The 23,277-nt window shown below is 41.5% G+C and overlaps 2 protein-coding genes across 2 annotated transcripts in view; both read right to left on the bottom strand.

The window, feature by feature from the left end:
• The window catches only part of Cacna1c (calcium voltage-gated channel subunit alpha1 C), a 650,592-nt gene that overhangs the window by 313,618 nt on the left and 313,697 nt on the right, over positions 1 to 23,277 (bottom strand). The gene's annotated exons all lie outside the window — the stretch shown is intronic.
• Positions 16,074 to 17,228, bottom strand: LOC124982144 (intraflagellar transport-associated protein-like). Its single transcript, XM_047548412.1, is given in 5 exon segments — positions 16,074 to 16,262; positions 16,375 to 16,567; positions 16,643 to 16,691; positions 17,007 to 17,090; positions 17,093 to 17,228. Coding segments are annotated over 5 exon segments (651 nt in total).

The raw sequence follows: 23,277 nt of genomic DNA, 5'->3' as shown, positions 1-23,277 counted from the left end.
CTCCTGTCTTTTCCTCTGCCCTCTTGGCCCATTCTGCAGCGGGTTGTCTCACACTGGGTTCTCTGTGAGGGCCACAGGGCAAAGGGCATTTTGCTATATTTTTGGTTCCTTCTGTTTTGACGTGGTTTGAGTGTCTAGCTGTCCCCAGGAAGGCATGGGAAAAAGGCTCTTTCCCCTGCTCTGGCTCAGAAACAAAATCCTTTCTTAGGATGATTGTTATTGCTATTAACTTTATCATTACAGATGAGGAAGTGAAAATTTCAACTTGTTGTGCTGTGTCACTGGCTTTGCCTTCTTTCTGTCTGGGAATGTAGCCTCTTCTATTTATAACTGCATGGGTTTATTCTAGAGTCACAGCTGACCCTCACTCAACTGGACACAAAGACACTATTACTTAGAAACCAAGGACACAGAGCACATTCTTACCACCCAAAGAACTGCCCCAAATGCTGATCTCTTGTCAACCAGGAAATAATGATTATGTAGATGACAGGGACACCAGATAATGATTATGTAGATGAAAGGGGAACTTCTGGCTCATCAATGAACTGTTGCCATAAAATTCCCTACTCTAGGTCCCACTGATTCCCATTCACTTTTGCTATAGTTTGGATCCTCAATGTTCCTGAAAAGCCTGTGTGTAAAAAAGTTTGGTGGTGCTACTGGAAGATGGTTGGAGCCTTTAGGAGGTGGGGCCTAGCTAAAGGAAGTTGGGTCATTGGGAGTGTGCCCTTGAAGGGGATATTGGGATCCCGGTTCCTTCCTGTCCCATTCTTTGTATCCATGAGGTGCACAGTTCTCCTCCACCGTATGCTTCCACCGTGATGCACTGTGCTTCCACAGGATCAAAGACAAAGGGATGCTGAACCACGGACTGAAGCCTTGAAACCATGAACAAAAATACACCTTGCCTCCTCCTTAGTTGATTTTCTCTGGTATTTGTTACAGTGATAGAAAACTAACACAACCTTATTCTTACCACCTCCCTCTTCCCGATTCTTCCAAGTGGTACAGGGGCTATTTGCATGGGGTAAGAGCAGTAGTTATAACTGTTTAATGATAATAGGAACCTAGATATGCCTAATGGCACACCTCACAAAATAGCTGACAGAACAACTTACTTGTATCACACACAGTTAGTTAATGATAGTGCTATGACCTGAACCCAGGACTGCAAACTAGTTCTAGCTGATTCTAGAATGCATGATCCTAACCACTAGTGTAAACTGCCCCTCTCACCTACTAGTAGCCCAGGTCTAAGTGGCTTCCTATTCCTGATGCTGATGATAAATACCAAAGGTTCCCTCCCACCCTTCCTCCCATGATACTTAAAGGAACAGCTGCAAAGGGGACTAAATAAATAAGCTGATCTCAAGATTCCTGATGGATGCTATTCTAAGTTGGTTCCACAAAGAAGCGAGTTTCTTTTTAATGCTCATGGATTACGGCCTTATTTAATGAACAGGTAAAAGAGTGCACAGGGCAAAGTACTTCCTGGAATTTGCCAAGTTGGGAACCTTTCCTTGTAGGGTATATGATTGCTTTCAATTTTTAGCACATGCAAGTTGGCTCACACATCTCTTGGAGTTCTAAGTCTCCCACAGCTGGACACTTGTTTGATCCTGGGTTTCCCTCTACAATATGATTTGGATAAGCAACACAGAATTAAAGAGACAAATTATCAATTTAGAATAAGAGTTTAAGTTTTTTGGACTTTGGATGCCTTTGGCAGTTCTGGTGATGCCTGTGGATCCATTCCCAGAATAATGTTCTTAAATGGAAATAAAGGATTGCAAATAAAACAAATTATATTGAAATACAGTTATCAAAATATTTATAAGGCAAATTTGCAATATAAAAATACACATGCTTCTTTGTCAAGGTATTAAATAACGAAAATCTAGTGGACCACCAGCATTCCAAAGTAGTGATGAAGGAAAATGGTACTTTTGAGACATCTACAACCATCCTAATGTGATATGAAAATATTCATAGTTTCAAGCAGTGGACAAAGTCATAAAACTAAAAATATTAGTGGTTTGCTGCCTCTATTCACAAAGAAATAACATGATACATTTCAGTTAGAAGACTATGAAAGTAAATATCCAGTTATTTCCCACCCACATTCTACACCCTCTGAAATTCTACCTGCAGACCTCTTGGGCCTTGGCTAAAAACTACTGATTAGAGCAAAGGAATGTTTGGGAGAACAAAAACAAAAACAAAACAGAGTGGAGACTATCTGCACCTGGCTGGAGGCAGCACATACTTGGAAGAGGGCCCTCTGACCTCTGGGCAGTTCCTGGGAATCAGTCTCCCAGAATCCTCCTGGATGCTCCAATCCTCAAATAGAACTGTTTTGATTTTGTCTTAAGATGCTTCCAAGTACTCTGGGGGAGTTTCTCAAGCATCCCCAATAGTCAAACTCTTTATTACTAATAATTCATTAGTAAAATTGAGAATGAGAAATGCTAATAATTGTCTTTCAGTGCCAGCTCTAGGACATGGACATGGAGATGGTGCTGGGGCGGGTGGAGGTCTCAGGTAGCAAGCATGGGGAGTTAGGCTTAGTTCTCTATGACAAGGAAACTACCCAGGCTGCCCAACAATAGAAGTGGTCTTCAGAGGTAACCCTAGAATTGATACGACATGGAGGGAATGACCCAGGAAAGAGAGCCAGACTTCCCAGAGCTGATACAAAAGAGGTGGGGGCACCTCAGCCACCCTGTTTGAGGATGTTATCGAGGCTACTTGGTCAATTCCTTTAAAGTAGTTACTATATAGGGCATTTCTGCCCCAAATATCCATCATCTGCCTTTGCAACCCCAATGCTGAGATTGACTGTGCTGACAAATGCAGCAGGTTTGGAAGCTCTAAAGTCATCAACTGGAAGAGCAAGATGGACAGGTGGGAAACATCTCAAGACCCTATCCTTTAGTTCAAAGACTTCTTTGAAAATCAAAGGCAAGCAATGGATTTTTGGCCCCTGAAAAATACTTCCGAAGTACACCTGACATTTTGCATGTAATTTCAGGAACTTCAAGGAAACCTGTCCAGATTAAATTTTGTTTGATGTGACCTCTTGTACCTTTATTCATAAATGAAAAAACTGAGGTCAGAGAGACAAGGGACTTTCCCATAATCACAGGCAGCCAACTTGATCATCGCTGCCACAGGGTTTTACCACGGGACCAAAGAGACAGGTGGCTGAGGACTTGGACCTTGCAAGGGGCCAAGATGGTGGAAATTGTTTCTCTTCTTCTAGTTACCTTAGTCCCCTTCCCCATCCCACACTGTGCCAGGAGAAGGCACTGGCTTAGAAGGAGGCTGCACCTTCTATAGGTCATCCTTTGGGGACTTGCCCCAGTCTCAGAACACCATCCATCTCGCTTGCTATAATGAGGACATTCCCCTTATCCCAATCGGGGCTCCCAAAGAGGCTGGCCCTGTTATTTAATGCTTTATCTCTCGACAAATTATAAATGCAGGGAGCATGGGCCTGGGAAAGTTAATTAGTATCATTAGGTCTTTAATTCTAATGTTGCTCACTATCAGAGCCCTTTCATTCCAGCTCTCAGTCCAGAACCAACCTTTGTGACACCCACTGGGAAAAATCCCTTTGAAGCAAGGGTTTCTCTTGTACTGAAAAAGGGCAGCATCTTTCCTTGGAGGTGAAGAGTCTGGCAGGCAAAGCTGCTGGGGTGAGTTCCTTGGTTTGGAAGTTCCCCAGGGTGTTCAATTCCCACTTAATGATCAGGGGTGCTGTGAATATGAAAGTTCCAGGCATCTCATTGGATTAGGATGATAACTTGGTCTGTTGGAAGCTGCCCCTAATGGTTCAGTTATTTTTTTCTCCAGGGGTGAAGTGGGGAGGGGGGCATATGGGATCTCATCAATCGATTAAGGACCCAGGGTATTAGAAAAAGGATAAAAAAAAATCCTTTGAGATAAACAAAACAATGAATGAATGCTCAATATCACATTACCATCAAGATGCACAAATTAAATGCTTACATGTCCTCCCCTTGATGATCCAATCTTCTGAAAGCCGTTTTTGTATCACAGGACCATTGTCTAGTTATGACTTTTCAGTTACATAAATTGCAAGCATTGTAAAGCAACAGGTAGGTTCACAAAAATCAAGGCCAAAAGTGATACCCAAGCACCAAAGTCTGTTCTGCACAAGGTAGAGGTTAGACCACACAGATGCCACATGAAGCGATTCACATGGGAACAGCATGTGTCTTCATGAGTACACGCTGAACCAGCAGTAACTCTGACACAGGACAGTGTGCCAGGGACATTTGGACGCTGGGCACAGTGTCAGTGTGTTTAAACTGAACAACTAGAGAGTGGGGATCCAGGTCTAATACCCAAGGAGCGCATCCTGGCATTAGGGAGGACTTTCTGTGATGGGCAAGAACTGCCATGGACACACCACATGACCATGAGCAAGTTACCGCCACCTCTTAGAGTTAGTTTTTCTCACCCATACCATGAAGCCTGAACTGAATGGTCTCTAAAACCCAGACCATCTCACATCCTGTGAGGAAAGCCAAGAAAGAGTCATCCTGGCTGGGACCGTGAAGATATTCCTACTTCCTTTCCACATTTAACAACACATCTTCTTCCTCACCCTCAACCGTGGGTGAGTAAAATTCTCAAGGTTAAAAGCTTTTTCCACTTATGCAAAAATGTGGGGGAAAAAAACGATAAAGGGATGCGAACGGTTACTTAAGATTTCTCTAAAAGGCTGAAGGAGCTAAATAAAGGGTTCCTGAGTATTAGCCAGGACAGCCTATCATCACTGTTACATGGACAAATTGCATTGCATGTCAGAGCGCACGGAAGATGCACAATAATTTATCAGTCAGGACTCAGAAAATTGTACAGTACGAGAGCCTCTGCAGCTCCACATGTCCCTGCCACACTGTCCCCTCCCTCAACTCTGTTAAAGGGACACTGCCAAGAAAGGCCCCTATTTAGGCCTTGGTTAAAAAAAGCACTTACTAAAACACAAAATGAAAAGAAATATTTCTGTGACATTTATAAGGAAACAATGAAAAAAGGAAAACAGTATTTTTCTCACTTGTTCTCCATGCCTCCTGTGGTTTCTCACCATTCTTTGGGTAGTTTCCTAAATACCACCACAGAAAAGAAAACTAAATTTGTGTAGTTGACAGGGGACTGACCAGGAAGACAAACGAAATGGACTGTGGGAGCCTGTTAGTTTAAAACAAACAAAGAAACACACCCACCAAGTGCACAACTGACCAGGAAAACACAGATTTTTTAGGGGGCCAACTTGGGGAGAAGTATTTTATCACCAACACTATTTAGAATTGCCAGGGTACAATGACATTAAACAGAAGACCCACTTTTTGTCAGTTTTATTATTTTTTTAAAATTCTCCATAGACAATGTGTCCCCCTCATTTCCTGCACAGGGCCAATGGCTCCCACTGGTCTGTTCTTGGTACAACACTGTATACATTAGTTGGCATAAATGTTGTTACGAACCTTGGGTATGGAGGTGGGGATTTCCTGGGAGGCCTTAGTCCAGCCTTGTGATGTTCTGTTGGAAAAGTTTTTGGTATTTTTTTTTTCTTTTTTTAAAACTGTAGGTTGGAGCCAGGCATGGTGGCACATACCTGTAATCATGGAGGCTTGGGAGGCTGAGGCAGGAGGATCACAAGTTCAAAGCCACTCAGTGAGACCCTGTCTCTAAATAAAAAATATGAAATAGGGCTGGGGATGTGGCTCAGTGGTCAAGTACCCCTGAGTTCAATCCCTGGTACCCATCCCCCAAGAAAAAACAAAAACAAAACTGTAGGTTGGAAAAGCCATAGAGAGAGGTGACTGATTCTGTCCATCCACTGTGACGTTCAAACCAACCAACACAGAGGGGGCTTAAGTCCCACAAAACATCCACAACCTTCTTGAAAGCGTCTGTTTTCTCAGCCTGAGTTCAAGAGGCCATTTCTACCTTGGGAATCCACTCACAAAAACTAGTGTGTCCCTCATTCCAAGAATTATAAACTTAGTTGTGGTCATTAATTATATTATTTCTTGCTATTATCATCATCATTACTGGAAGACACAGAAGTCCCAAGAAGGGCAAGCGATTTCAGTACCACCTGCTAGAGTAGAAGTTACAATGTTGTTGGAGACTGCACTCTTCAGCTGATGTCCCCTTCCATCTCTTCTCTGCTCCAGAGCACCAGAATTTGACCATCAGATCACTTACATTTATTTGCTCAAAAGCTCATCTGGAGGTCTCAGGATGATCTTTCACCATCAGGTGAGATGGTGAAACTCTCCCTTATGTCAGGGAGAACTTGTTCCTTGCTCTCAGGATGGCAAATAGAAACAGAAAGAACCCTAAAGGCCAGATGCACTTGGGTCAGTCATGAAATGCTTGTGAACCTCACTTTACCCAGCTGCAAAATGGGGCTAATATGTTCTGCTCTTAAGTGTGCAGTGTGGATGCATGAGATGAAGAACACAGCATGTGTTCAAAGGAGCAGGAGGTGGTAGGTACCTTTTCAGTATTTCCGGGCTGTCTCCCCACAGGCAGTATGGCAGTCTAAATAATGCTATATTTTTTGTTTCAATAAATGAAACAAAACCTATATCCCTATGCATTAGGGGCTTAATAAACAAGTTGGAAGCCTGTGGAACATAGGTAGAGGGCGTACTGCAAGACCATGCCAGATGGTAAACTCCCTGAGGGCTGTCCACTGGCTCTGAGTGGATCAGGGCCATGGCCTTGCTGGTGGAGTCAGCCTCATTTGCTTTCTCTCACCATGTTTGTCCTTACCACATGAGAGCCCTGGGCCTGGCTTCCTGAGCTGGGGCATATAGCATCGCATCTCAGTGGCTCTGCTGAGAGTCCTTCCAACCTCACCAGAATAAATTGCACTCACAAACAGCAGGGAACCCAGGAGAGGGAGGGTGCTGAATCCTCACGAAAGCCCTGCTTTTTGGGTGAAACCCTGCTCTCTCTGGAGTTTAAATGCTAACTGTGGGTTCCCAGGACAGCCCATTTAATTCCTCCTTTTGTTGGCAGGGTCCCAGCCTTCCCTTCTCCTCCAGGCCCCTCCTCAAATGTCACACCAGCTGGGGAGCTGCCCCACCCCTAATTATTACCCCTGGGCTGCCAAGATGCAGGCTCTGCCACTGCGGAGGATGGTAGCAGAGCACAGAACACGACAACAGCAGCAGCAGGTGGGCCCAGCAGAAAAGGCCAGATCATGGGCTCTGTGATTACTGTCATCCATCTCCAGCCAGGCAGGCAGGGTGCTGAGCAGGCTCTGCTACTCTCCGTGCCTCTGCCTTTCCCTCTCTATGGATGGGAACAGGTGCAGATTGGGTTTTCTGTGTAAAAGGTGTGCCCAGGACTCACTCTAGCCAAAGAGGGGGGTTGACTAACCCAGAGCAGTGGGTACCAAAATGCTCCTGGGGTGATCTAGCCCTCCACATGCCTCCCCCAGGGAGAAGGCTTCCATGGGCAGAAATACCCAGCAGGGCACAGCCCCTGTCCTGTTGCAAAAGTGTAGGACAACCCTTTCAAAGTGCATGAAGTTAATCTTCAGCGGCAACCAAAACATCCCTTGTATATTTATCGTCCATCTGTCTCCACAGCTATTCCTCCATCAAACCATCTGCCTAATTTTTGTTGAGAATCTCATACATGCCAGCGTTATGGGCATGTTGGGGACACGTGTTGGACAAGACCTTGCCCTTCTCTCTCCCTTCCTCCCTCCCCAAGCACTGATGCTCACAGCAGCACCATTCATATGCATTTTATGGGGAGTTTTCGACAAGTCTGAGAAGAAGGAGTGATTGTTTTCTGAGGCTCAGAGTTTGACTTGCCCTGAGTTGCATAGTAGGTCACAGGGCTGGGACTCCATGTAGCCTGGACATCTGGTCCAGTATGCTTTCTACAGCAGCATGCTTCCTAATGGCACAAAGATACCACTTCCACAAGCAACAGTTGGGTTGTAAGGGGCAGCTCCGACCTTGGGTTCAACTGCTGCTCCCTCCTGAGACAGTGTGGCCATTCCAGCAATGCTTATCAGATGCCTGCTAGCTGTGGGCCCTGTGCAAGGGGCCCAGCAATGGTGAATCACAAGTGGCCCTGCTTGCTCTATTTTCCCTACCCCTTCTAATTTGCTGACTTGGTTGTTTAGTTCCTCTCTGACAGTTTCTAGGTTGATTTAATCTTCCATCCTCCCAAATGAGAAGGCCCTCACTAGTTCCATCCCTCAGGGAGAAGACAGCTCTCAATCCAGTGACCCAGGCCAACATCTCACTCTTTGCTGTGCTATTAGCCTGAGTTACTGATGAACTCTGGGCACTGCAGAGAGCTAAAGACTCTTGTTCATTATGTCATCACTATCAGAAAGTCCTTGTCCCTAGCTTAATATATTAATAACAGAAGATATATTGTACACAAACACAAACCAAAGACTTGCTTTCGCAGCATCTACTAACAAAGACAATTAAAAAAAAATGGAGTATAATGTACAGAAAGGAGAGACAGCAAGGGCCAGCAAAAACACAGGTGACAATTCCATATTAACTATAAATGGGAAGTTGATCATGCTTCGTAAAGGAATCAAAATATTTTTTAATTCTTAGATTGACATTAGTGAATGTGACCTTGAAAACTGTAGTCCAACTCCTTCACACGGCAGCACAAAAGCCAAGGCTCAGCCTCCATATGGCAAGACTTGCTTGTGGTCCCACAGGAGCTGGAGGCGAGTCCACACCCAGAACACACATCTCCTACCTGCCATGCCAGGTCCGTTCTGTGGAGCTGGGCACTGCCTATATCCTGCATGTCTCAATCTGCCCAACCCCATTAATGGTCACAGGGAAGACACTATCCCTTCTTCTGCAGTGTCTCAGCCATGCTGTTTCCCTGGAGGCCACTCAGTACAGGCACAATGCTATCCAGAGTGAAGTGCAGCAGATGAGAAGTGAGTCTGGCACCTGAGTTCATGTTCCCACACTGAATGCTATCTGCTGACCTTGGATGACTCACTTTTCCTCTCTCACCTTGTGTCCCCATATGAAATTGGGGGTGACAATCTCATCTCCAAAAACACGTGTAATGATAGCCATAGATTGTCACCAGAGGAACTATTATTGTCACTGCCAGGTTCCCAGACAGCAACACTAAATGAGGTTCTACTGCCACTGATCCTGATGTAGAGTCACCCAGCTTTCCAAAGATAACACCTTCTAGTGGACACATGACTTCAATAAGGAAGAAATGCGTTTCAACCTTCTTACTGCTCTTCTGATTATGGTGGTTGCATGTGGCAGGACTCACGTTGACAGGAGATGGTTTATTTTTCACCTAATGCTAATGTGTCATTCCTGCAGCTGTGGTTATTACCTACTATTAAATCCTCTGATGGCTAAATGAGTGACTAGTGGATGGAGGAGGGAGGAGGAGACCCCATGGAGGTGGAGACCCCATGGAGGTGGAGACCTCTATGTGGGTGTGATCCAGAGGAGAGCCCTAACCATACTGTCAAGACCCAGGAATGGGAAAATCACCCTGGCCTTACAGCCTGGACACAGAAGGCAGTGCAGTGCAGGCCATGATATGTTGTCACGAGAGGCAGAGGGTTGTTGGTCTTAATGGTCACATTCCGACTGCCTTCCCAGTATCAGCCTGGCACACAGAGTTACCAATGGGTAAACACTAACACCCAGCTCCCCGTTCCAGGAAAATCAGCAGGGCTTAAGAAGGCATGGAGATTGTAGGAAGGCCTCCATGGAGCCACAAATACCACAAAAGCAGAAAAGGGTAAACAAAACAATGGCTACCACAATAAAAACTTCAGTATAATCAAAAGTTATGGCCATATTTCCCACATATTGTCACCAACATTCCAATAGTGGAAAATTCTAGCATACCACAGAAGACTGGCAGGACCCAGAGGAAGGCAGGGAAGATTAACCAGAAAGGGAAGAGAAGATGAATCAACTACTGGTAAGTTAAAGGACACGTGGAAAGATCACTAGACTGGGGAGGGGAGGGGGTTGGCATTGATACCAGCACCAGAGGCCCAGCTCCCAAGAAGCAATGTGATGCTGGCCAGATCACCTTATCATTTGGGCAACTGAGCTCGCTCTTCTGAAAAAAAAAATTGAATTGCGTTTTCCCTCCACAACAGAGTCCTCGTGGCTCTAGGATATTGTGAAAAGGGAATTTGGAAAGTCCTCTGACAATTGGCATAACAAAGTACACCATGCACCAGAGAAGTTCACTGAACCTGGTAAAAAGGATGAGGTGTAACCACAGAGGGCAGCAAATGGCTTTTCTTAATTGCTACTGCCATGATTTGAATGTCTCCTCCAAAACTCATGATGACACTTAAGCCCCAAATTCATATCTCACTGGTATTTGGAGGCTGGACCTTTGGGTAGTGATTAGGATTAGAAGAAGTACTGAGAGTGGAGTTCACACTATGGGATTGGTGGCTTTGTAAGAAGAGGAAGAGAAACCTGAACTGACACACAGTTGCTCTTGTTCTATTTATAAGTCAGATTTCCACTGTTGTAACAAAATACCTGAAATAAACAACTTAAAAAGGAGGAAAGGTTCGTTTTGGCTCATAGTTTTAGAGATTTTAGTCCAAGTTCGGCCCTGTTGCTCTGGGTCTATGGTGAGGCAGCACAACATGGTGAGAGCATGTGGTGAAGCAGAGTTGCTCATTTCATGGAGACGAGGAAGTAAAAAGAAAGAAAAAAGAGAGGCCAGGGTCCAATACCCTGGCCAAAGACCTACCTTCCTCCCAGGAAGCTCTACTTTTAAAGGTTCCACCACCTCCCAATAGTGCCACTGACTGGGTACCAAGCCTACAACACATGAACCTTTGGGGCACATTCAAGATTGACACTATAACACTCTGTCCCACTATGTGATGCCTCCTGCCATGTTATAATGCAGCAAAAAGGCACTCATCAGATGCTAAGCAGAAGTTGATGTCATATTTTGAATTTCCCAAGCTCCAGAATCATAAGGTAAGTAAACCTCTAGTTTTATAAATTACAAGTCTGAGATATTCAATTATAGTTAAAGAACAAGCCACCAATGGAAAGGCAAAAGTAAAATGGGCTTAAAGAGTATTAATTAGCAGCTGGGGTGATTTTAAAAATATGAATCCAATTCTGTTGCTTCTCTTCAAAAATACTTCCAAAGGCTGCCCAATCAATCACTTAAAATCCCATCTCTCCTCATTGCAGATAAGCCCTATATATGAGGTCCCTGGATCCACTCTGGCCTCCTCCCCACTCCTCCCGCCCCCAACAGGGTGCTCAACTCTGGCCTTCACTTTCTGCCTGGGATGCTCTTGCTTCAGATCATTGATGGTAGACTACTTTTTCCAATCAGAGCCCATGTCACCTCTGTGACTACATAGCTTGCAATCACCCCTATACCTCTCCCTCAAGTCTTCATGTTGATGTTCCTGATATTTCCCTTTCTTTTAACTGTCTGTTTTCCCCCACTACAATATAGGTGCCAAGAGAGAAGAAACCCTGTTTGTGCTCATCAGTGCTCAAGGTCCAGAACAGAGGTTGGCACATGGGGAAGTTCAGTGACTATTTGTTGAATAAATAAATAGTGATGTGTAAGTAATTTCACTAGGTAACATACAGATGTTTTGCAGAAGGAAACTGTAAGCATTCCAATGAAGAGTTGGGGAACTCATGGATGGCCCTTCACTGAAGATTTCCAAAGACCAGCAAGACAGTTTCACATTAGGAATGATCTAGGTTAATGTCATTTCTTGTACCAGAAATCCACATCATGAATGTGCCCCCAAACCACCAGTCAGAACCCCACTTAAAACACAGATGGGCTGACACCCTTCATTTCTTTGTATGACAAGTCAAGGTGCTTCTACAAACTGGGTTTGCTGGCTTCCTCAGGGGCCAGCATCAAAGTGTTCATGTTGCTAATGAGCCCATGGAATGAAGCCTCATGCAGAAAAGTCAGGCCCTGTCAGGACTGCTCGGAGAGCTGCCACTGCTGGTGTGACCCTGGGCCTCTACAACTGACAGGAGTTTTCCAGCAGCTGGCTGGGCCTGTGGAACAGGTCTGCAGGGACAGACAGGATGCTGATGGGTACACTGTCCTTGAAAAGAGGAGAAATAAGGAGTGGCCTTCAAAAAAATCTTAATCTGATGAAGACACTAAAATAATACTTTATTTTTATGGGTTGCCAAAGAAAGAGAGTTGCATTCATTATTATTATTACTGTGATTATTTTGGTAATGTCGAGGAGTAGAGGGCAGACAGGAAGGATGGACTGGGTTGTGCAAAAACGGACATTTTTCAGTACTACGTATGCCCATCAATCCGGGATTAACTGGGAATCGCATAAGCCACTGCTCAAGCTCTGCCTCTGGTATAAGTTACAAGGAGTCAACCTGACATTGCTATGAGAACCAGATTCCTCCCCAGCACCATGGCAACAAACTCCAAAGTGTGTGAAGCACACAGTCTGCTCACACTCCACACCATAAGCTGGGCAAGAGAGCAGCAGGAGGTAGGAAGGGGGGTGGCCGCACACAGCTATTTTCCTAAACCAATTATCTAAAAATTCAAGCACATGAGGTTCACTTTGAATGGAGCTGATCACAGGGGCTGGGCATCTTCATTAGAATTAGTGTCTTGAGACACTAAGGACGCCATCAAACTCTTGGGTACCATCTGTGATTTTATGTATCAGAAACTATGGGCTGTAACAAAGCAAGATACTTCACTGAGAAAGGCTTCCAAGGTCAAGTAAAACAACAAACCAATCACCAACAAAACAAAACCCAAAAAAGCTCATCATTGGTTATTTTGAAGCACAAGACCAGGACACCATTTCCTTCATGAACTTCTAAGGGACAATAGACTTCTACCATCTAAGAGCAACTAAAGGAAGATAGGAGAAAAAATGCCAATGCCTGCTCCCCTTATCAACTTTAAATGATTACTATCAACTGGTTTGGCCTGGCAAATAGGGCTATTCTATGGTCAGGGTAGAAACATGAGTCTGGAAAGAATGGACCCCCAAACAGCCTGCAATGTAATTCCACAAATTGCAATACTACCATCCAAGAGTTTGAGATAAGAAAGAAACTTATCCCTTAGGAATGTCTCCCACAATCCCTGTATCATTGCTTAGTTTTCTATACCACTAAACTACACTACAGGATTAAGGAAATCTCCTTATTTGTTATTGACTTAAAGCAGTAGTATCTCAAAGTTAGATTCCTGGGACAACTGCAGAAGCAGCACCTGGGAACTTGTTAAAATGCATGTTCACAGGCCCCCACCCCAGACCTGCTGAATCAAGAATTCTGGGGGTGGGGCCCAGCAGCCTGGTTGAACAAGCTTGTCAGGTGATTCTGTTGAAAAGGAAAGATTCAGAATCACTGGCCTAAAGAGTCTGCAACATTCAATGACTTTTCTGCCCACCTCAACCTCCGGGTAGTCAGATGGGACTGAAGACCCTTACAGGTGGAAGGGGCTTTTTGTGTCAATTAGTCCAATTCCTGCCCAGTGACGCCTCTCATTGTTGCTGCTTAAGGATGTGCTTTGTCCCCATGAGCTCAGCATTTTGTACGATGAGCCCTTGACTGAATCTTTCCCTTCAACTCCTACCCAAGTCCCATTTCTGAAGACACTCAGGATCAGTCTAATTTTTCAACCTTGTGACAGTCCTTCCTGTTTTTGAAACCAGCTAACACAATGCCCCTAAACATGCCTAGATCCCTCTTCAGTTCCTTATAGAAAACAATTTCAAGAAGGCTTCCTTGTGCTCCCTCACTGCATGTGACAAACATGAGATAGGAAATTCCCTGAACCTCTGCAAACATGGAGAACAGTGCCCCAGGAGCAGAGGGGACTTATGCCTTCCAAATCTGGGCATCACAAACTGCCATAAAGGGAACCCTGATCTGCCTTGGTCACTATCATAACAACCTGGCCTGGAGAACAAAATCCCTCTGATCTTCACACAAATGCAATAGTTAAATCCTCTTCAATTTCTGCTTTTTGAACACATACTCTTACATTTCTAATAATAAGTGTATCTCATTAGTTCGGGCCTAGAATTTTTATTAATATGCAATTGAATTTATTTTTCTACTGTAAAGAGAGTGTGATATTATGCATACCTATTTTCCTTTTTAACTTTTGTTATTTTGCAGGCCATATGTTTTATATTCAATTATTAATGTAAAAATGAGCATTACAACTTGTCAGTTTCAAAAGATGTAACATATTATTAGCTCATCATATGAATTATAACATGATTTATATAAACATTCTCTTTTGACATTGAATCTTTTTTTTTTTTTGGTCGTTTAAACATAATGCTGCAATGAACATCATTGCATGCAAAGGTAAATAAATATTTTAAATTATTTTCTCAGTTCATATTCCTCAAAGAAAAATTGCTAGTAAAATTTTATGAACATCAAAGATGTAAATAAATTGTTTTCAGAAAGGTTATAACTTTTTTTCTATTTTAACCAGAGTATATGAGAGCTCAATTACCACACTTTTTTGCTGGTGCATTATAGTGTAAAAATCTTTGTCAACTGAATAAGTGAAAAATGGCATCTTAATTTATAATTATCTTTTACCTGTGAGGTTGTTTTAAAAAGAAATGTACTGACCAATGTGTGGAGTACATTTTGTAAATAAATCTGTTCTTGTCCCTCATCACATTTCCTAATGGGGTGTATTTCTCCTCTTGACTTCTAGAATCTCCTTACACAACAGCAATATTGACCCTATGCCTATCATTGGATAAAAGAATATTTTCCAAGTTTGTGTTTGCCCTCCCCAAATTTCTGTAATTCTATTGCATATAAAAGTTTCGTATTTTTTATTTTTAAATATTTTGTAGTTGTAGATGGACAGAATGTATTTTAATTGTTTATTTTTATGAGGTGCTGAGAATCAAAACATGCTAGGCAAGCTCTATATCACTGAGCTACAGTCCCAGGTCAAAGTTCCACATTTTTATTATTGTATCTTTTTATCTTTCCTTTTGTGCTTTTTTCCCTTTTTTGTGTTTAAAAAATAATCCCAGCACCTTGAGAGACTAAGGCTGGAGGATTGCAAATTCAAGGCCAGCCTCAGCAACTTAGTGAGACCCTGTTTCAAAATAAAAATGAGAACAGCTGGGGAGCAGGGGATGGAGCTCTGTGCTCCAGGTTCAAATCTCAATACCGAAAAAATAAAAATGCTCTCTAATCCTGAGAACAGTTAAATATTCATTTTTCCCAATGTGTTATTTTACATTTAACTCTTTAATCCATCTGTAACTTGTTTGGGCTAAATGCATAAAGTGAATATGTAAAGTTATCTTCTTTCCAAATACTTAATAAAGCACTCTTATCCACCTTCTGTTGTACATGGTTTCCTTGATCATACAGAAGGTTCTAATCAGCCACATAAATAAATGGATAAATTTCATTTTTAAGAAATATTTTAAAGTTCTCTTTTCCCCATCTATGGGTTGGAGGAAGTTTAAAGTTGATTTCATAAAGGAAAACATTTTGTGTTCTTATTTATTTTTTATTTTTTGGTCCTTAGAATTGAATTTAGGGTCTTTTCCACTGGGCTATATCCCCAACCTTTTTTCTGTTTTATTTTGAGACAGGGTCTCACTAAGTTGCCAAGGTTGGCCTCAAACTTGTGATCCTCCTGCATTGGTCACCTGTATTAGGATGACAGGCATGCTCCAGGATGTCCTGCTAGATTCTGTTTTCTAGTACACAGTATATGCTACATTGAAGATGCACAGAATGATGCAAATTTTCTGCTGTTTTTGAATTGATCTATTATTTCAAGGCTCTGGTGTTCCACTTTTAAAATGGTACTATTATTACATGCAAGATTATTTTGAACACATTTCTTTTCAAATTTTTTTTTCTCTATACCAGCAAATATTGCTTTATTTTTTATGTATGGCTGGTGTATCATTATTCTGATGCTGCTTGAATGAATAAAAACAAAACAAAATAAACAGAGAGATGCTTTGTTAATCAGTCATAGTCTGTGTTGGTGTTCTTTCTCTCTTCCTTCAATAGCTCTCTGATGGGCTCCATCTCCTCAGCAGTGAACTTGGGGGTTTGAGCCATGTCGTCATAATCAAATTCTTCATCAGGTGAGAAGGGCTGGACTTCATCATCAAGAACCTCCTCTGTTTGTTTCTGTGTTCCCTTCACAGTGGGCTTTGGGGGCTGGGGAGATAGCTCAGTTGGTAGAGTGCTTGCCTTGTAAGCACAAAGCCCTGGGTTCGATCCCCAAACCCCCCCCCAAAAAAAAAAAAAAAAAAAAAACCACAGTGGGCTTTGGCTTTACCTCAGTAGTGAGAGGCTGGTCCACAGAAGGGCTGTAAGAACAAACACTGGTGCTTACATGCTCTTCCACTTCTCCTGGAAGCAGCAGGAAATCCTTGTTCATTTGGGGCTTAATCTCTTCATCCGTGTCCATATCTTCTAAATCTAGGAAGTTGTCTACCTTGATCTTTCCTGCCCTGTTCAGATTACCTTGAAAGGAACTGCCGACTTTTTGACCTTCATCCATCATATCTGTTCTTCTTCCAAAACACTGTGATGAAGTATGATGAAATACAGTTGTGTTTCTAAGATGGTGGTTATTTGGTTCATTTGTTTTAATTGTAAACAAATGGGATACATGCTGTTTCTCTGTACATGGAGTAAAGGCATACCATTTATGTAATCATAAATTTACATAGGGTAATATTGTTTGATTCATTCTGTTATTTTTTCCCTTCCCCCCCACCCCTCCCACCCCTCTTTTCCCTCTATACAGTCCTTCCTTCCTCCATTCTTGCCCCCTCACACCCCCCATTATGTATCATCATCCGCTTATCAGTGAGATCATTTGTCCTTTGGTTTTTTGAGATTGACTTATCTCACTTAGCATGATATTCTCCAATTTCATCCATTTGCCTGGTTCATTTTTATGAGTAAATTTTACTAAGGTAAATATTTTTCCTGAAGAATCAGTTCCAAATGCTCCTCTTTTAATCACGCATCTTCTTTTGAAAGATGAGTAAATGTGCTCCAAGATTCTTCATATGTTTGTTCATGACAATTAACAAAGTTATCCAAGACTTCTTCCATTAATTGATCTTCATCCATTATCTTCAATCCCAATGTTTGAGCAGGCATCCCAATCCACGAGGCCTCTTAACGCCCCAATCCCCAGTTGTCTGTCTTGGCTCCCATCTAGTCACTTCAAACTTTTGGTGTCTTTATTCAGAGGGACATCCTAGAAGTCTCCAGAATTATTGTTACTGGAGCCCATTTCCTGGATGTATTTTTCACTGCTCTGTTTGTGGATTCCTCTACCTGGAACCATCTGTTCCACCATAGCAGTACTGTCTCAGATAGGAACAGATCCTTTCCACACTATTTTCTTCAGGTGTTTCACTTGGCAAATTCTGCCTGTTTATTCTTCAAGATAAATGCAAAAACTCTTTTTGCCAAGTGACCTTCTTCTTCCCACTCCCCACCAAAACAAAACAAAATGAAACATAAAACAAACAAAACACCCTGGGGTGTTGATTGGGATTTCATGAAGTTAAAAATTAATTTGGGCTAAACACAGTGGCTCACACCTGTAGTACCAGCAGCTCAGGAGGTTGAAGCAGGAGGATCATGAGTTCAAAGCTAGCCTCAGAAACTTAGAGAGGGTCTAAGCAACTCAGCAAGATCCTGTCTCTAAATAAAATATAAAAAACTTCTGAAGATGTGGCTCAGTGGTTAAGTGCCCCTCGGTCTAATCCCTAGTACCCGCCCCCAAATTAATTTGGGAAGATTTAGCATCTTCACAATACTCAAATCTTTCCTATAGAAATATAATGTTTCTCTTTATTCAACCTGTTTATCTTTTAAATTTGATTAGGTCATACAGTCCCAAGAATTTCAGAATATTGCCCCTACACATATTTTGTGTGTGTGTGTGTGTGTGTGTGTGTGTGGTGCTGGGGATTGAATCTAGGGCCTAGTGCATGCAAGGCAAACGCTCGACCAACTCAGCTATATACCCAGCCCCACTAAGCATATTTTTACAGCTTATTTGTAATAATTGTAGATAGAAATTATTTTCCATTCTATTTTCTAAATGATTATTTTTAATACATAAAAAGCTATTAACTTTTAATATATTTATGTCTTATCCAGCCACCTTTTTTAGTGTTTTTATTATCCTAACCATATTTATATTTTCTAGGACTATAATAAATTTTTTTGCAAATATTGACAATTTTGTCCCTTCCTTTCTACTCCCTGCTTCACTGCATTCTCCAGACCTTTCAAAAGGACAATTAGCAGTGGTTCCAGGACCCATACCTTTTTCTGTTCTTAATTTGTAAAGGGAATGCCTCAGGACTTCATTGCTTAAATGTTTGCTGTTGGCTTGAGATAGATATTCATTATCATATTAGGTGTCATTATTTCTAGCACACTAAAAGTTTTATCTGAAGTGGATACTTTATTTTTTGGAATATGCATTTTCTTAGTTGACTTATAGATGGAACTTATTATCGTAATAAATTTCCCAGGATCAAAAGGACCTGAGAATCCATTGGTTTTAATTTTATTTTGCAGTTTTTTTTCTTTTTCCTTCTGTGTACATAAAATTGTTCTAAAACTCTGTGTGTGTATCTGTGTGTGTGTTTTGTGTGTATGTGTGTGTGAGAGAGAGAGAGAGAGACCTCTGTGTCAGGATAATGTTAGTTTTGCCAAATAAAGTTTTAACTTTAGTATTTTTTTCTGTTTTAGAACAAATTACCTAAAGTTGAACTTTACATGTTTCAAGAAAGTTTCAATTGTGATTTTGAAATTTCTTAATATATAACTATGAATAGCTTTTGTTCTCTTAGTCTTAAAATCTCCTTTGTGCATCTTACTATGTTACCTTATACATTTTGAGTCTAGATTTTGCAGAAGTCACATATCTTTTATTTCTTAGTTCTAGCTCCTTGATAAAGGAATCAAATCTAATCTTATACTGCTTCCTAATTAATTAATTTTATATTGTTTTTAGTATATCTTTCCACATCACTTTTTGTGTGGCTTTTGTACAGAGTATGGTTGGGTTTATTTTTTAATCTAAAACTTTAAGACTTAAAGTTTTTAATAGTAAGTTTTTAATAATATTAATCACAGTTAATATGTTCAAACTTATTTTGCCATTTTGTTCTGTGTGTCTGTATATTTTTGCATGGGGGTATTTTTTGTTTGTTTTATAGAGTGCATTTTGGTTTATTTTGGCTGTTTCATGATTTTGAAAGTTGAAACCCTGATTTTTAAACTTTATATTTAATAAAACATAATATATATTTAGATTACTCATTATATATTATGTTTCTTTTACATATACAACCAAATTTCTATAATTTACAAAGTTAAACAAAACTAACTCATGGCTCACCTCATTAAGAAAAGTACTTTTAAAAATACATATAATATCTACTTTTTGTCCACACCTAATATTCCTTGCTATCATTAATTAATAATCTTGTATATATGTACAGTTTCTGATATAATTATTACTCAAAATATTTTTAAGATTTAATTTTGACTTCTATTTTGTAGCCACAGTGAGCATAGGTTTTGTATTAATAATATTAATAGAGTTGATACAAGTTATAATTTATTGGGTACTTTACCTACATTTTCTGTCATTCCTATAGAAATCATAAATTTTCAGTGAAGTTCAGAAAGGTTAAATAACTCCTACATAATCCCACAATCCTTACGTGGCAGAGGTGGGGTTCATCTGCAAGTATTTCTGATTCCAGAGCCTGTTCTCTTAATTATTAAGCCCTCGTTCTATTTAATTGGTTTCAAGTTCACCACTGGTCTATTTTATACTAATCTTAGGGTCCTTGATTCTGATTCATCTCAGTCACCTGGAATATTAAGAACTAATTGATTCATTGTCTCATGAGGAAGACATGAGTGGTTTACTTGCTGAGACCTTGCATATCTTCACATGTCTTTATGAAATTTTCTATCTGAGTTACACCTTATTTAACAATATGATTCTCTGGGGCTGTCAATGGGTCATGCAGAGTGTGGGCCAGGAATGTGCCTCTCAATCCACCCATTCCCACTGGTAGCGATTCCATTTTCACTTTGACGTATGTTCTTTACTATTCCTTAATTTAATGTGTGATTGCCATTTTTAAATTTTTCAGTATATTTATGGTACTTTTTTTAAAGGTTCTTAGGTAGCATAGCAAGCATGTTTGGTTTCCAGTCATGTTAAGTAGGAAACCAGTATAGATTTTGTATATATTTTTTCTGTTTATGGCATTAGTTATTTCTCCCAAATCTGTGTCCTCAACATATCTGAATGAGTTTCACTTTGGCAATTCCAAGAGTGTTGACACTAGGCATGCTGGTAGGCTGGGGCCCCATTGGAGTCCTTTCTCTGGATTATCACCCTGCTTGTCCACGTTCTTTTCTCAGTGTTGGCTGATCAATTACAAATCTATTTATCCATATTTTTCAAGAAAAAAAATCACAATAGATGTTCCTACAACCTTCCTGAAATCAACAGTCTTCAGTGTTCTTTTGCTCTAAGCCTATAATGAAAGAAAATCTAGTTAATCTGAGCACATGCCATCTTATAAGGAATCCATCCTAAGAATCTACCAAGGATTAACATCAGGGTTACTCTTCTGGAGCCTGAGGATTCTAGAAAACCAAAATGTTTGCCTTTCTCTGGTCTTTACACACAATCCATAATTTCACAAAGATGACTGTCAGAAACTCTAAGAAAATATCAGTTTCTTTCACTATTAAAGATAAAATCAATCAAGACAGACTGGGAACCTTAAAGGATAGATACCGTGAATGCATTTGTTCAATTCTTTTGTAGTTCATAGGCCACTCTTGCAGACATAGTGAGAGACTCCCTCATTCTGATTCCCCTGAATTCGCTACAGACACCTATGTAGTGTCCTTAGTATTCTCTACACTTGTCTGCTTATAGAGAACTTGTCCTCCGTAACTGAGGGTCTCATGGAGTCACAAGACTGTTTCTCCTCTATACTGTCTGCAATCTCCTGTGCTACTCTCTTCCAGGGACTGCATTATGTATAACGGTTTCTGTTTTTGTGAACAAGCAGAACCCCAAAATGACCAGTTATTCTCCTCCAATAATTCCTCATCCCAAGACTCTTCTTTGTTCAGAGCTGAGCCCAGCACGGCCAACCCCACTGCTGCTCTTCTTTCCTGTGCACTGGAATGTACAGCAGTTCTTGCTGAGAGTATATTTAGATGCTCTGCTTTTTGCCAGATGAGACTTCTAGCAGAAGACAAGACTATTTTGACTCTGCACCTATTTTATGAACTGTATTAAGAAATCATTATTCACATCTTTGTTTATACAGGCCATCTGGGGTACATTTCCACAACATAAATCAAGTTCTTCTCTCTTTTTATCCTCACAGAGTCGTGCACCAGGATGCTACCCTCAGGTTTGTCTGTTTATATAACCACACAGACCTGGCTGACATTAAGGTCTCACTCCCAACCTCTACTCTGGAGCAGCACATTTCACATAAGATGAGCTCCGCCATTGCCACACCCAGCCTTGAACTGCATGTGCACACTCAGAGATGCCTGCAAAAATTACACTTTCCCTTTTGCATGAACATTTCTAATACAATCCCTTTGTCCTTGTATGCATCCCCCCAGGGGCCTTCAGAATCACATCAACTGTGAAAGAGAAAATGCTTAAGGGGAGGGGCAAGTGTTGGCCCTCACCCTGATCTCACCTCTCACTTGGGGTTGAGGACTCACACCAGAAGGAGTGGAACCTGGGGCTGGAGCAGGGACAGCTAACTGATGAGTGAAGGTCAACCTGGGAGCAGGAGGAGGATGCACCCACACTCTGCAGACCCATCGCTCAAGACTCTGAGGGGTTGTGGCCAGGCAAAGTGGGTAATGGCTCTGGCCTCCTTGCTTCCAGACCTGAACCACACTTGCAGCTGTCCCTAAGGAAGGAGGCAGGTGCTGACTACTAGTTGAACATCCTCAACCCTCTCCCTTCCAAACTGGTACCTCACTGGCAGTTCACACCAGGTACAGATACACAATCACTATCACTACAAGGCTCACTCAAGAAAAATAAGACTCTTTAGTTGGAAAGAGATCTGCCCAGCTACGTCCTCAACCCCCATACACGCATGCTATTTAGTCCTATACACAGACCACCTCCAGAGGAGGGAAATTCTGGAAAATTCTGGAAAAAGGAAAAGGAAAAGAAGAGATTCCAATGCTCAGCATCAGCTAGGCAGTATGTAAGTACTCTTTATGGACAGCCTGAACAGACTGGAGGAAAATTCCCTAAGAAGTGGGTGTGTGCAAACAGACACAGGTAATCCACCTCTCCTCTGATGCTAAAACTGGCTTTGTTAGTACAGTTCAGAAGGTTTTTTGGTAGGGACCATAGTGTTAGGTGAGCCATAAAATTATGAAAATTTATTTCATAAAAACAAAATTTATAAAATGAGAAATAAAGAGAACTATAAAAAGAGGAAGCTGGGAACAGGTATGCATGCCTGTCATCCCACCAATTCAAGAGACTAAGGCAGGAGGATTGCAAATTCAAACCCAGCTATGGGAACTGAGTAAGATTCTGTCTCAAAATAAAAAATATAAAGAACTGGGAATGTAGGTCAGTGATAAAGTACCCCTGAATTCAACCCCCAGTACCATAAAATGAGAAAGAAGAAAGATGACAGAGAGAGAGAGAGAGAGAGAGAGAGAGAGAGAGAGAGAGAGAGAGAGAGAGAGATAAGAGGAATACAGAAATGATACAGAGGGGAGAAGATATCCTTCCAATGGCTTCCAAGATCTCCTCACTATATTATAAAAATACAAACACAGGAATGCAGAGGCGGAAGGTATCATTCTAGTGATTCCCATGAGTCTCCTCTGTTTATTTTATTATCAGATTAGATCAAGGGCATTTCTAGGGAGGAAAAAGCCACCTGTCAGGAAGCCCTCCAAGTTGGCATGTGTCCTGGGCAAGCGGATTCAGGGTGAGACAATGGTTACTCTGAAGAACTGCGAGATGAACATGTGGGACTCCAAGAGCTCCCTCCTGATAGAAGGAGACATTCATTCCTGCTGCCTGCCACCTACACACCCCTGGGCCATTATCACATCTGACTAACAGCCTAGAACTGGCTGGGAGCAT

This window comes from Sciurus carolinensis, chromosome 4, assembly GCF_902686445.1.
Source record: "Sciurus carolinensis chromosome 4, mSciCar1.2, whole genome shotgun sequence".
NCBI classification, from domain to species: domain Eukaryota; kingdom Metazoa; phylum Chordata; class Mammalia; order Rodentia; family Sciuridae; genus Sciurus; species Sciurus carolinensis.
This window is presented reverse-complemented; position numbering and strand designations above follow the sequence as displayed.